This window comes from Ranitomeya variabilis, chromosome 2, assembly GCF_051348905.1.
Source record: "Ranitomeya variabilis isolate aRanVar5 chromosome 2, aRanVar5.hap1, whole genome shotgun sequence".
NCBI lineage: Eukaryota > Metazoa > Chordata > Amphibia > Anura > Dendrobatidae > Ranitomeya > Ranitomeya variabilis.
This window is the reverse complement of record NC_135233.1, coordinates 484,842,037-484,856,071: the sequence shown is the minus strand read 5'-3', so window position 1 is coordinate 484,856,071 and position 14,035 is coordinate 484,842,037. Positions and strand designations below refer to the sequence as shown.

General features: G+C 45.4%; 1 protein-coding gene across 2 annotated transcripts in view; it reads left to right on the top strand.

Annotated features, from left to right (window-relative positions):
• Positions 1–2,819, top strand: part of LOC143806874 (dispanin subfamily A member 2b-like) — a 29,452-nt gene extending 26,633 nt beyond the window's left edge. For both annotated transcript variants that reach the window (XM_077287854.1, XM_077287855.1), the window contains exon 3: positions 1,188–2,819. In XM_077287854.1, coding sequence (XP_077143969.1) covers positions 1,188–1,406 — 219 coding nt within the window. In that variant the 3' untranslated portion in view covers positions 1,407–2,819. The remainder of the gene's footprint in view (positions 1–1,187) is intronic.
• Positions 2,820–14,035: the final 11,216 nt, after the last annotated feature.

Genomic DNA, 14,035 nt, shown 5'->3' with positions numbered 1-14,035 from the left:
TGCTTGGATTTCCCTGATATTCTGACCAGTTCAGCAAAGATAAGTCCTTGCTTGTTCTTTTGCTGTCCACATATTATGGACTTAATCGTTCAGCTCTTTCTATGTTTGTCAATATGGATTTATTCAGTTAAGCTGGAAGCTCTGGGAAGCAGATTTACCCTCCACACCTTTAGTCAGGTGTGGAGATTTTTGTAAACTTTGTGGTGGATTTTTCTAGTTTTTTTTATACTGACCGCCCAGTATTCTGTCCTGTTCTATCTATCTAGCTAGACTGGCCTCCTTTGCTACATTCTGATTTCATTCTGCGTATGTCATTTCCCTCTCCACTCACAGTCAATATTTGTGGGGGGCTGCCTTTCCTTTGGGGATTTTCTCTGAGGCAAGATAGCTTTCCTGTTTCCATCTTTAGGGGTAGTTAGTCCTCCAGCTGTGACGAGGTGTCTAGGGAGTGACAGGAACATCCCACGGCTACTTCTAGTGTTGTGATAAGCTCAGGAACTGCGGATAGTACAGGTACCATCTCCTCCAGAGCTCGTCCCATGTTGCTCCTAAACCACCAGTTCATAACAGGGTAGGTTACAAACTGGCATAATAGTAGTTGAGCCAATGACTGACAAAGCCGTGCTACATTTTGAATGCTGTCGGGTTTAATGTTTTAACCATTTAAAGAATAAAAATCATATGTTAAATATTTATTTCAGAGAAATTGTTTGAATATTTGACCCCTTCCCTTGTTTGTGAGCTTAGTATCCTCCATAGGGTTAATACTCACTTGCGTGAAATACGGCCGAGTCTCGCATGTTAAAACCGTGCCGCCGGCACACCAGAGCGGAGAGCGTGGCCGCATAGTAATACATGGAGCTGCACACTCCACTCCCAAGTGCCGGCGGCAGAGCTGGGTGTTACCATGCGAGACTCAGGCGTATTTCACGCAAGTGAGTGTGAGCCCATATGGATATTCTCACTGGTTGTCTGGAAAGGTGTGGAGTGACAAAGAAATTTAATTCTTTGGTTAAGGGAAGGGGGGAGGAGGGGGATGAAGCTGCAGAGGCTCATAAACTTCTGTGAACAGGAAATGGTGATCTAATCTGGCGTTATGACGACCGTATCCTTTCTTTTTTTTTATTTTATGCCAATGACTGTATATAGGTCTTCCTAATTATTATTTTTTTCTTTTATTTTTACAGTCAAGAGACCGAAAGTTGCATGGGGATAGGAACGGTGCCACCAGCTATGGTTCCACCGCCCGGTCTCTAAACATTGCCGCCACTGTCCTGTCCATCCTGTTCACTATTGTTGTAATCATCATCTTCGTCATACAAGTACAATACGCTGTTCAAGCTTTTCAACAAGTGATGGAAAGGGAAAGGGAAAGGGAAAAAAATGAATTTGATTTTGGAAAGTGAAGCTAAATATTCCAGGAGTGATCAGCACCTCTTTGCCTTTAATCTTTTGTTTTTTTTTCTTTTTTTCCCCTCTTGCTCTTTTCTCCTTGTAACTAAGGGGGGAAAAAGGGCAAAAAAGTGTTTAACACTTTTAGTAGTCTTTATTATTTTCTTGTTTCTTGAATGCAGTTTTTTTTTTTTTTTTTTTAGTTTTAAAACTTGAGAATGTATTACACTATAGGCAAATAAGTTACTGTAAATTCAAATACAATTTATTGCTTTTAATTGAGCCAAAGATACTTTCTACTATAAATTCCAATAAACCTGGTATAGTGTCAGCTTTACATGCACAGATCTAGCATAACCTGTTGGTTTTCTGTTAGAACATTGCAATGCTTTTCTCAATATATCTAGTGCCTGCTATGACATTCCCTTATATTCCTCACCGCAATAATTAAAAGGAATCTGTCACCATTTGTTTTACTATGTAATGTGACAGCAACATGATGTAGGGGCTGAGACCTTGATTCCAGTGACGTATATCTTACTGGGCTGCTTGCTATCAGTTTGATAATGTCTTCTCTGCCCAGATCTAGCACTGCTCAAAATTCTGAGCCCTGTATAACCCCGCCCACACCACTGATTGGCAGGTTTTTGTGTATACTGACAACTACCAATCAATGGTGGGGTTAGAGTAGTTGACTAGAGGACACGAGGCACCTAGTCCTGTTGTGATCTCCTGCTGATAAAACACTGATTTTTATTGAAACTGCAACACGCAGCCTAGTAAGTGATGCATCGCTGGAATCAGGGTCTCAGACCCTACATCATGCTGCTTTCAGATAACATAGCAAAAACCTGCTGACAGATTTCCCTTTAAGATATCTTTTCACAGAATTTACATACTGCCAGTATATTCTTACATGACCTTTGCCTTTTTTCCAGAGCTACTGATGGTCACAACCCTACTGTGCCTTTAGCCCTGAGCCTTCATTGCCATTACACAGTGGCACCTAAAATGTACTACTTCTTCCACTTACTATTCATATACAAGATACAACCAGTTTCCCATTTATAAATGGCCTTCCATCTTTTATTTTACACTTTTTTTTTTAATGGGAAAGTATATTACCTAATGCATGTTTGTGGCACATTCATAGAACAGAATGTACATGTGAATTAAGCCGAGTGATCTGTATTTTCTGGTGAGTCATAATGGAAGTGTCTGGACATTAAGAGAATGTTTTGGTCTGGCAATATTTGCTGCACGTTGTTTGCTTTATTACTTTTCACGGTCTGATTACCGCTGTTTGCTCCCCTGATTGTTCGCATGCTTTTCTTGGTGTATTGCAATTAAAGGAAGTTAGTCTTATAAACAATTGGAATGATGAGCACTGTTCAGTGAAATAAAAAAAAAATAAAAAATTAAACTTTTGTGTATTCGCTTTTTTTCAATAAATGAGGACCAATGTTCTAATAGAAGTTTAAATATCCATTTTCATATATGGTCTAATTCTTGGACGCTTCATTGCCTTGGACTGATTCAACTCTGCCCTTCATACCAGTAAGTGACTGACGTTGATATGTTGCAAATGTCAAGTTTAGGGTTTGATGTATAATGGAATATATAATGTACGGTGGCTCAGTGGTTAAAATTGTTACTTTGCAGCGCGGGGGTCACAGGTTCAAATCCCACCAGGAACAACATTTGCAAGGAGGTGTTATGTCCTCCCTTTATATGCCTGGGCTTCCTACCACACTTCAAATACCTACTGATGATGAAATTAGATTGTGAGCCCTAAGGGATGAAAATGAGATCTGTAACATGCTGCAGACGTAATGGCTCTGTATAAGTCTACAGTTATTCTGACTATAGAATTGTGAATCTTCACAGTGTGCACACTGTGCGCTGTCAGGATTCTGCAGTGTCAATCCCGAGAGCAGGAGGTCATGTGACCGTATCTATGCTCCCAGCCATGTTCACACTACACATGTATGACCTTTCTCATTTCACTTCTGCTGAACAAGGCCGTGCACATCTAGGCGGACTGTGGCCAGGAGTATGCATATCTCATACTTGCGGCCACACGACCACTCTGTGTTGCTGTCGGTAGCGGAGAATAGTCACCGTGCGTGTTGTGAGGATTCATGAGACTGCAGTCACTTTGACTCTAGTGATAGATCTGACCAACATACTGATGGTGGTGGAGGACCCTGTCCAAACTTTGCACCTGAACACACTATAGTTACACCATTGCTAGCCAAGGAATATCACATTGCCCAGGTCCAGCTGCAATCCCCTTTTAAATAACTTCATAAGATAAGAGATTATTACAGGAAGGGGTCAGGACATTATTACAGGGGCCCATAGATCTGTACAACATATCATTGCGAGCCCCTGTCCAAATTTTGCACCTGGACCAAAAGGACTATAGTTATGCCATTGCTGGCCAAGGAGCTTCACATTGCCCTGGTCCAGCTGCAATGTGGACACTAGCAAGGGGCCATAAAAATGGGCATTCTGGGTTAATATACTGCCTTTATGTACGGGCAGCATATCATAGCTAAAGTCAGTACCAGGGTTGCCAACTCTTTTTTTTTTCCCTAAACGTGGGAAATTCTTTTATCTTTATGGACTGCCAAGGAATTTTTGGATAGTTGGCAGCTCTGGTCTGTATTCCCAGCAGACATAATGGCACAATTAATGTACACTTTGGCTACTATAAATGCCTAAAGAATACACTGGACACATAGAACAAATTTGGTCTTTTCTTGAGGAGAGTGTCCTCCTGCCTCACCTTTCCCTCTTTGTGCAGTGACTTACAGGCTGCCTGGTTTACATGCATACAATGCAGCCTGGCAATCAATGCTGTATATACGCTGGATGGGCTCAAAGTTATCATTTCTCTTTAAATCTGAAAATCGTGTGTGGGGGGAAAAAATAAAAACCATAATTACCAAATTTTTACAATGTGCTAAAGAAAACTGGCACCCATGGGATCTAAAATATGACAGGTGGCATAGATGAGATGGGGTGAAGCTAGAGGGTGTTTAACTCGCATGATTGTGAACATTTGGTAGCCATCATGGGGTAAGTTCCATGTCATCTTGAATAATTACCATTCGTCATATAGTTCTCACAGGCAACCAATCACATTGAAGAACTTTTTTCTAACTGTTACGGAAAACTTGTAGTGAAGTGCTGCATAATGATCTGGTATCCATTACTAAAAGTGTGTCCTTCAGGAATATGTCAAGTGATATATGACAAATCGTGTGTGTTTAAAAAGAAAAAAAATCTAATTTTTAAGGGGATCTCTCAGTCGGGTTAACCCTCCTAAGCCGTCTATATGGGCAGGTAGGTCATGGGCATCTGAATATAATAATATCTTGATATCTGCAACCCGATGTCTTATTCCAGAGAAATCCATATTTTTCTAAATATGTAAATGAGCTGTTAAGATCTATGGACCGGACATAGATCTCCCTGAAAATCTGCCTCCAGGGCTTATTTTAAGTGAACGGGTGTTTTACCAGTGTGAGACATGTAGAATGCAGGGCTGTGAAGTCAGAGTCTGAGCCCATTTTGGCGGAGTTGGAGTCGGTATAAAATGGACCGACTCCGACTCCTAAAATATATAATAGGGTACAGTAGCTAAATGCAGTTTGTGGGGAATATTTTTATCATAAAAATTTGGGAAAGTTATGAAATGTCCTATATTCCTCACCTACCCCAGCACTCTCCTACCTATCACACATTCAGAAATCTACAAGCCATTAACCTTCATACACTTTCAGACTCCTTACACTCATCATTGTCCCCAATCTCTTCTTTATCCTGTCCTAATCTGGCTGTACGTCACTACAACGCCACTCTTAGAAGCACCCTAGACCAAGTAGCTCCCCTCACCCTCAGAACCTCCAAACACAGAGTGAAACAGCCCTGGCTCACATCGCAAACCCGATTTCTCCAGCGATGCTCTAGGAGTGCTGAACGTTTATGGAGGAAAACTCGCAGACCAGAAGACTTCATCCACTTCAAATTTATAACAGTACCACCAATCAATAGGATATAATTGTCAAAGCAGGGTGTGATTAATAATTCATTAAAAATTAACTTTTAATAAATATTATTTAAAAATGGTAACCATTAGTAACCAAACAAAAAAAGGGACTCACAAGAAAAAACATCCATAGGAATGCCTAAATAAAACACAAACCCCAGAGATATAGAGAGTATATAATCAAAAGATCTCCGTCTCCGGGGAACCAGATCTCTCACCACATGAGATCTTTAGGTATACAATACCCTTCAGTTCTATATTCCATATCAGCAATATAGCCAAATTGCAGGAATCACGACCGAAATATAAATTGGAACGATCTCACCTCTTTCTTTTTCCTTCAGTATGGATGAGATCACCTGGCATTGGCACTGTTTCCGAGGGGGGGGCAATTTTCGCCACACACTAACCCACGCTGCCAATGAAAAGATCAACCCCAAAATAGACCATGCATTTCCCAAAAAAATGGATGTTTTTTCTTGTGAGTCCCTTTTTTTGTTTGGTTACTAATGGTTACCATTTTTAAATAATATTTATTAAAAGTTAATTTTTATTGAATTATTAATCACACCCTGCTTTGACAATCACTTCAAATTTATGTTAAGAACCTATAACTCTGCCCTTCACATTGCCAAATAGACCTACTACACCACCCTGATCTCCTCACTATCCAACAACCCCAAGAAACTTTTTAACACCTTTCACTCCCTCCTCAGGCCAAAAGCACAAGACACTATCACAGACATTTGTGCTGATGACCTGGCCTCCCACTTTATAGAGAAAATAGACAATATCCGTCAGGAAATCCGCTCCCAGACACCAAGTGCAATGACTCTCATCCCTCCCTGCATCTCCCCTGGCTCACTCTCCACATTCGATCCCATCACAGAAGAAGTCTCCAAGCTCCTCTCTTCTTCTCGTCCGACTACATGCGCCACCGACCCCATTCCCTCACACCTCCTCCAGTCTCTCCAGTCGTCACAACTCACCTAACTACAATTTTTAATCTCTCCCTTTCCTCTGGCATTTTCCCCTCCTCCTTCAAACACTATCATTACTCCATTACTAAAAAACCCCACCCTTGACCCATCATGCACAAACAACTACAGACCGGTCTCCAATCTCTCCTTCATCTCAAAACTCCTGGAGCGCCTGATCTACTCCTGCCTTATCCGTTACCTCTCCACTCATTCCCTCCTAGACCCTTCACAGTCCGGTTTCCGCCCCCTACATTCGACAGAAACTGCACTCATCAAGGTGACCAATGACATTCTGACAGCAAAATGTAATGGTGACCACTCTCTGCTCATTCTCTTTGACCTCTCTGCAGCTTTCGACACTGTTGACCACCCTCTCCTACTCTCTAGGCTCCAGTCACTAGGCATTAAGGACACTGCTCTCTCCTGGTTCTCCTACCTTTCTGAACGCTCCTTCAGTGTTCTGTTCTCTGGCTCCACTTCATCTCCTCTTCCTCTCACTGTTGGGGTACCTCAGGGCTCAGTCCTTGGCCCCCTTCTTTTCTCCCTCTACACAGCCCCAATTGGACAGACCATCAGCAGATTTGGCTTTCAGAACCATCTTTACGCTGATGACACACAACTATACACATCATCCCCTGACCTTACCCCCACTGTACTACAGAACGCCACTGACTGTCTGTCTGCAGTCTCCAACATCATGTCCGCTCTGTATCTGAAACTCAACCTCTCCAAAACTGAACTTCTTCTGCTCCCGCCTTCTACTAACCTCCCTAAATCTGACATTTCCCTCTCCATGGGTGGCACCATAATAACACCCCGGCAGCAGGCACACTGTCTGGGTGTTATGTTTGACTCCGATCTCTCCTTCACCTCCCACATACAATCTCTTGCCCGCTCGTGCCGCTTACACCTAAAGAGCATCTCTAGAATCCGCCCTTTTCTCACCATGGAGACAACAAAAACTCTCACTGTCGCCCTAATCCACTCCCGCCTGAACTACTGCAATGCTCTATTAATTGGCCTCCCCCTCATGCGACTTTCCCCTCTCCAGTCTATCCTTAATGCGGCAGCTAGGGTCGTCCATCTGGCTAATCGTTACTCGGACGTGTCCGATCTTCGCCAGTCGTTACACTGGCTGCCCATTCATTACAGGATTCAATTCAAAGTACTTGTTCTCACCCACAAAGCTCTCCATAGTGCGGCACCCCCTTACATCTCCTCCCTCATTTCTGTCCATCGGCCTAGCCGACCTCTGCGCTCTGCAAACGACTTTCGACTAACCTCTGCACTAATCCGTACCTCCCACTCCCGACTCCAAGACTTCTCCCATGCTGCGCCAATCCTCTGGAATGCTCTACCCCAAGATATTAGGACCATCCACAACTTGCATAGTTTTAGGAGCTCGCTCAAAACACATTTGTTCAGAGCGGCCTATCATGTTCCCTAATCAAAGTCATTTTATGTTTGTGTGTGTGTAGCCCATTCACTATCTCCATCTACCCCCCACCCCCTGAAGATGGCTGGACCATCATTGTAAATATGGAGCGCCCCCACACCGCCGCAGGGCCGAGGGGTACCCGGAGCCGGGCTTCTGAGTTATCAGTTCTGGGGTTGTCACGGTGGCTAGACCCGGTCCGTGGCCCTGTCTGTCAGTGGGGGACGTCCGGTGCAATAAGTGGTGTTGTAACGGTGCAGTTGTGGGGTGCAGGTCGCGGTAAATAACGAGGACACCAGGTTGCAGTCTCATTACCTCTTTACTGAAGATCTCTGGGTCCTCAGTCCAGAATACGGTTCACCAGGCTGCGCAAGTCCGGCCGGTCCAATGGCACCTCCAGAGTTCTCTTCACAGGTGGAAATCGGTGCCTTCCTTCTTAGCGCTATGTGTTGTAGTCCTTCCCTGCTATGCTTACGGAAAGTACCCCACAACTGTTGTGTCTGTTTCTTAAGTTCCCTCACAACAACTCGATTAACTGATCTTCTGCTAATCATCCGTCCCTTCCTGATGTCACAGTTAGAACGGCACCCGTTTGTCGGGTAGGCCTGGAGTTCTTCCGGGACCCTAGAGTCGCCCCTCTCCCGCAATTGCCTCCCAAGACTTCATAGGTGATTTAGGTGAGACAGCCCGCCTGAGACTGACTGCCCTGCCGCTGTTTGGAGTATTGCTTGAAGCTGAATGTTATTCCACTCCCTCGGCGTTCCGGCCACCGGTAATGCGCCTCAGTAGGGTGTTGCTCCGGTCTTACAGCGTGACCCCTACTGGTATTCTCCTATTGCTTGATCTCGTTTCTCACTCAGCACAATCTATCTCGCTTCTAGTCCTTTCTTGGGTCCCGCCGCTTCCCGGAGCTGGCGCGGACCCGTTACGTTCTTTTCAATGCCAAGCCTCTGTCAGGATCCCACCCCTGACAGAGACCCTACTGTCTCTTCCTCCACAACACCCTCTGCCACCAGGTGTTGCTTCGTCCAATCCAGTCAGCTTTCTGATCTAACTTCCTGCCTGACCCCCAGTTTACCCACTATGGTGGGGAGTGGCCTAATGAATAGAACCCTTAGCTCCCCCCGGAGGCCCAGCTGTGAAATGTATTGGTGTCTGTGATACCTGATCAGATGAACTCCTTCAGTGCCATCGGACGCACCGTAGCTCCCCTTAGTGGCGGAGCCACAGTACTGCAACGACCAGGACTCTGGGGCGCTGCACTCCCCCCTGGTTAAACACAGTACTCCGGGACTGGGAAGAAAACAACAATACAAGTTTAGCAAAAAGACATACAGTTTGATTGAGTGCAATAACAATAAGTATACTTGAACAAGCTTCCCTTTATGGGAGGTGAGGACACTTGAACGTTACAAACATGGTTAACATTATAAATTACAGGCTATAAATAACTCCTGTTACCCAACCGGGTATTCTACTAAGTGCAAAATTGTTGGACAATAGTTTAACATCGCCTTTAAGGACATACACTCTTAGTCCACTAAAGACCTTCCTATAATCACATTATAAGGTAATTTAACTTTTTCATTCTCCTTCTTTAAATCTGCAGGACCGCCTGTCCTATCGGCACCAGACCTACTGCCTCTCCTTTCAGTTACAGGACCGCCCCGTTCAGCCAGGGCCTACTGCCTTTTCAACTACTATACACAGTATAGAACATAACATTACTTTCAGTTTAAGAGCACTGAGTCATCTCTACTTGACTCCTATCAGGACTCAGGGTTTACCTTCTATCCTAACTTTCTATCAGCATTATCAAAACATTTTCTATCAAACATTAAGCCTTCTCATTATCTTTCTTCCTTTCATGCATGCTGGACACCACGTCTATCCCTACGGGTCCACTGCATCCTTCTTCTATCTTTCAGTATTTCTTCACATTTAACTAATTAAACACATATAACTGTCTCGTACAAACATTATCATCATTTTTCTCTCATCAACATTATTGCTACTTGTCTTAAGCAATATCGGCAAATGAACATCCCCTTTAAGAGGGGACCAAGTCTCTGTGAGGTAGCGTATTTTCTCAAGCTACCAGTCCATACTCAGCAAAGGTTCCAGTACGGTATCTTCGCAAAAAATCTTTCTTTAAGTAAAACCAGTAGGGAGCGCCTTTAATAAGGTGCAAACTATGTACAAGAAGTTCGGATCATGCACTGTTCATGATTTCAGCAGTTCTGTAAACTTTGTGCAAAAACTTGGAAAACAAACAAGAAAACAAAACAATAGGGATCCCAGGTCCATAGAAGGATCCCCTTAAAAGTTAACCCTGAACGGGTTTTGGCAGCAACATAAAAGCAATAAAACAGTAACTATTTACAAGTAAGAAAGTACAGTAAAATCTTACTGTGGTGGTCTCCGATCTGGCCTCACCAGGCCAACGGATCGCACTGGTGAGCCAGGACGCGGTTCCGGTCCCAGCAGCGATAAGATCCCTCGCCGGGAGGCCCTTCTCACTGGCAGGTGCACACGTCCCTCCGGGGCACGGCGAGGCCGGGCTTCTCGAGGTTCCGCAGGGCCGGGCTCTGCTGCCTCCTTCACGGGATCTTCTTCTTCCGGTGTTCCGGCAGCAGCCTGGAGGGCAATGCATCGCTGTACGCCTCGGGCTATCCAGCCCGTCTCACCAGCTTCCCTCCTCCACCTCGTGTAGGTCACAGCGTCGCCCGGCTCCAGATCACGAGCGAACCTCATGCTGCAGGGCTCCACCTCCTCCCGATCGACACGGACCTGCAGCGGCTCTCCAATCTCCTGGATAACTCCTCTTCCGTGCCGGGAGTTAAAAGACACTACCACACCCCAGTGTGACGGCGGGATCTCTGGAGCTCTGACCAAGTCAATCGGTGCTGCAGGCTGGGGCCGGCTCCGCCACGCTGCCATCAGACGCCGTAAATGTTCGGCGTCCGGCATGATCTTCAGGTCCGGCGTCTGTAACGTACCTCCAGCCGCGGCCAGGTGGGAGGGAACAGGGGACACTGGGGACAACCGGACCTCCGTGGGCTGGCCCAGCCGAGTAAGCACGCGGGCATCAGCCTTCAGCCGGCGGGCTAGCTGTCGGGCCTCGGCTGCAGCCACACACTCCTCAGCCAGCGGAAAAGGGGTCGGCCCATCGGTGGTTCCGTGAGGGTCAGACCCCGCAGCGTTGGCGCTTCTGGGGCTGTGTCAGGTTGTGCAGCCTCAGGCCGGATCGGGTCAGCCCCACGCGGTGCTCCTGGTGTCGCCATCTTTGCCTTTCCTCCAATGTCTTCTTCCCGCGGTCTCTTTCGTGGGCGGCCCCGTCTCCATGGTCTCCACCCTCCAAACAGGATCAGGAGGCGGACCTCAGCTGTTGACGGACACGTCCTCAGGACACAGAAATATTTGGACTGGGCAGCCATTGCTGTTCGCGCTCTCCAGCTCGCCTACGCCCACTTCACGCCCCTCTTCTCTTCCTGCGCTCTCCTCAGCGCTGCAATGGCGGCAGATTTTGGCGGCAAATGGCGCAGCACACAGTCTTTGTAATAAAGCACAATCAAAGCCCGATAAATCACAGTTCCAAGGCACACATGACCTGATTCTTCAGGCTTAAGTAGATCCTGTTCGTGACGCCAAGTTGGAGCGCCCCCACACCGCCGCAGGGCCGAGGGGTACCCGGAGCCGGGCCTCTGAGTTATCAGTTCTGGGGTTGTCACGGTGGCTAGACCCGGTCCGTGGCCCTGTCTGTCAGTGGGGGACGTCCGGTGCAATAAGTGGTGTTGTAACGGTGCAGTTGTGGGGTGCAGGTCGCGGTAAATAACGAGGACACCAGGTTGCAGTCTCTTTACCTCTTTACTGAAGATCTCTGGGTCCTCAGTCCAGAATACGGTTCACCAGGCTGTGCAAGTCCGGCCGGTCCAATGGCACCTCCAGAGTTCTCTTCACAGGTGGAAATCGGTGCCTTCCTTCTTAGCGCTATGTGTTGTAGTCCTTCCCTGCTATGCTTACGGAAAGTACCCCACAACTGTTGTGTCTGTTTCTTAAGTTCCCTCACAACAACTCGATTAACTGATCTTCTGCTAATCATCCGTCCCTTCCTGATGTCACAGTTAGAACGGCACCCGTTTGTCGGGTAGGCCTGGAGTTCTTCCGGGACCCTAGAGTCGCCCCTCTCCCGCAATTGCCTCCCAAGACTTCATAGGTGATTTAGGTGAGACAGCCCGCCTGAGACTGACTGCCCTGCCGCTGTTTGGAGTATTGCTTGAAGCTGAATGTTATTCCACTCCCTCGGCGTTCCGGCCACCGGTAATGTGCCTCAGTAGGGTGTTGCTCCGGTCTTACAGCGTGACCCCTACTGGTATTCTCCTATTGCTTGATCTCGTTTCTCACTCAGCACAATCTATCTCGCTTCTAGTCCTTTCTTGGGTCCCGCCGCTTCCCGGAGCTGGCGCGGACCCGTTACGTTCTTTTCAATGCCAAGCCTCTGTCAGGATCCCACCCCTGACAGAGACCCTACTGTCTCTTCCTCCACAACACCCTCTGCCACCAGGTGTTGCTTCGTCCAATCCAGTCAGCTTTCTGATCTAACTTCCTGCCTGACCCCCAGTTTACCCACTATGGTGGGGAGTGGCCTAATGAATAGAACCCTTAGCTCCCCCCGGAGGCCCAGCTGTGAAATGTATTGGTGTCTGTGATACCTGATCAGATGAACTCCTTCAGTGCCATCGGACGCACCGTAGCTCCCCTTAGTGGCGGAGCCACAGTACTGCAACGACCAGGACTCTGGGGCGCTGCAAATACATCATTGTAAATACACACCTGAACTTTGTATCTCCCCCACCTCATTGTAGATTGTAAGCTCTCACGAGCAGGGTCGTCTTATTTTGTCTTATTTTGCTTTATTACTGTATTGTTAACGTTGTTACCTATGACTGTTGTGTTTGAAACTGTTAAACTGTAAAGCGCTGCGGAATATGTTGGCGCTATATAAATAAAGATTATTATTACTATTATTATTATTATTATTATTATTATTATAAATGTCTGTCCTGATCTAAGGTCTAGACTTTTAGCTGCGATGAATCTGTGCTGCAGTTTATGTTCATGATAAGTAGTGAAGCTCCTCCTCTTCAGATAAGGGGGAAAAAATAACAAACACATGGAAGGAAAGCCTTCATTCATCTCAGAACTTCTGCAGTGAACAGGAAAGCAGGATTAAATAATGTAATTACTTCCTAAAGCATATCTAAATTTTCAATGTGCATAAATCAATTGTCCAGTATATGTTGTCTCTGTATGCTTGATGTTGTTGTTTGTCTTTCCTCTTAGCTCATGTTTGGAGAAATTAGATGCTCTGATGACTTATATACACTATATATAGAATATAGGGGGAAAAACTGTCTTCTAACATCTCAAATTGAGAAATACAGTAACAGGATCAATGAGAATATATATATTTTGCGTGTGTTCTGCAATATGATTCAGCATAAACATGCTCCTTCCCTCCTCCCCTCTTCATAGAGTGTAAAGAAATATGATGTGTAGTATTTATGAGCTTTACCCTGAGACAAGCCTGACATTGAAAGTTCAGCATAGTTATCTAACATATTTTACAAACTTTATACTTATCTGTCCTATTGATTTATGCAAAGATTGTTTTATTTATATCCTAAATTATACTGTGCATGATTCCCTATTCTTGCAAGAATTACCATATACCTTATTTCTTTACAGGACAAAAATATTTTGAGTGAATTTACATAATTACAAGATGCCTAAGAAGCATCTTATGAAGTCAGCTGTAATTGAGCATTTTACGGTGACTCAAGATAAAAAACATTTTGTGTGTGAGTGTATAAGTGACCCAGATGAAAACAAATGTGATGCCAAAATCAGTGCATACTCAGGCAGTGATAAAAAAGTGCTCCTTCAAGAGTTTCCAATCTAAGAAGACATTTACAATGCTGCCACCCATAATTTTCAAAGCTGTGATTGAAAAAGATCAAAGCAGCACCAAGAAACCAGAGACCAGCACTTCCCACCAGGTAAAAGAGGAAAGAGCATCTCAAACATCAGTAACAATATATTTTGTAAGTGACAAAGTTACTGCAACAATGACAGAAGACGTGTTTGAAAGACAGCTCATTGAGCTTGTTG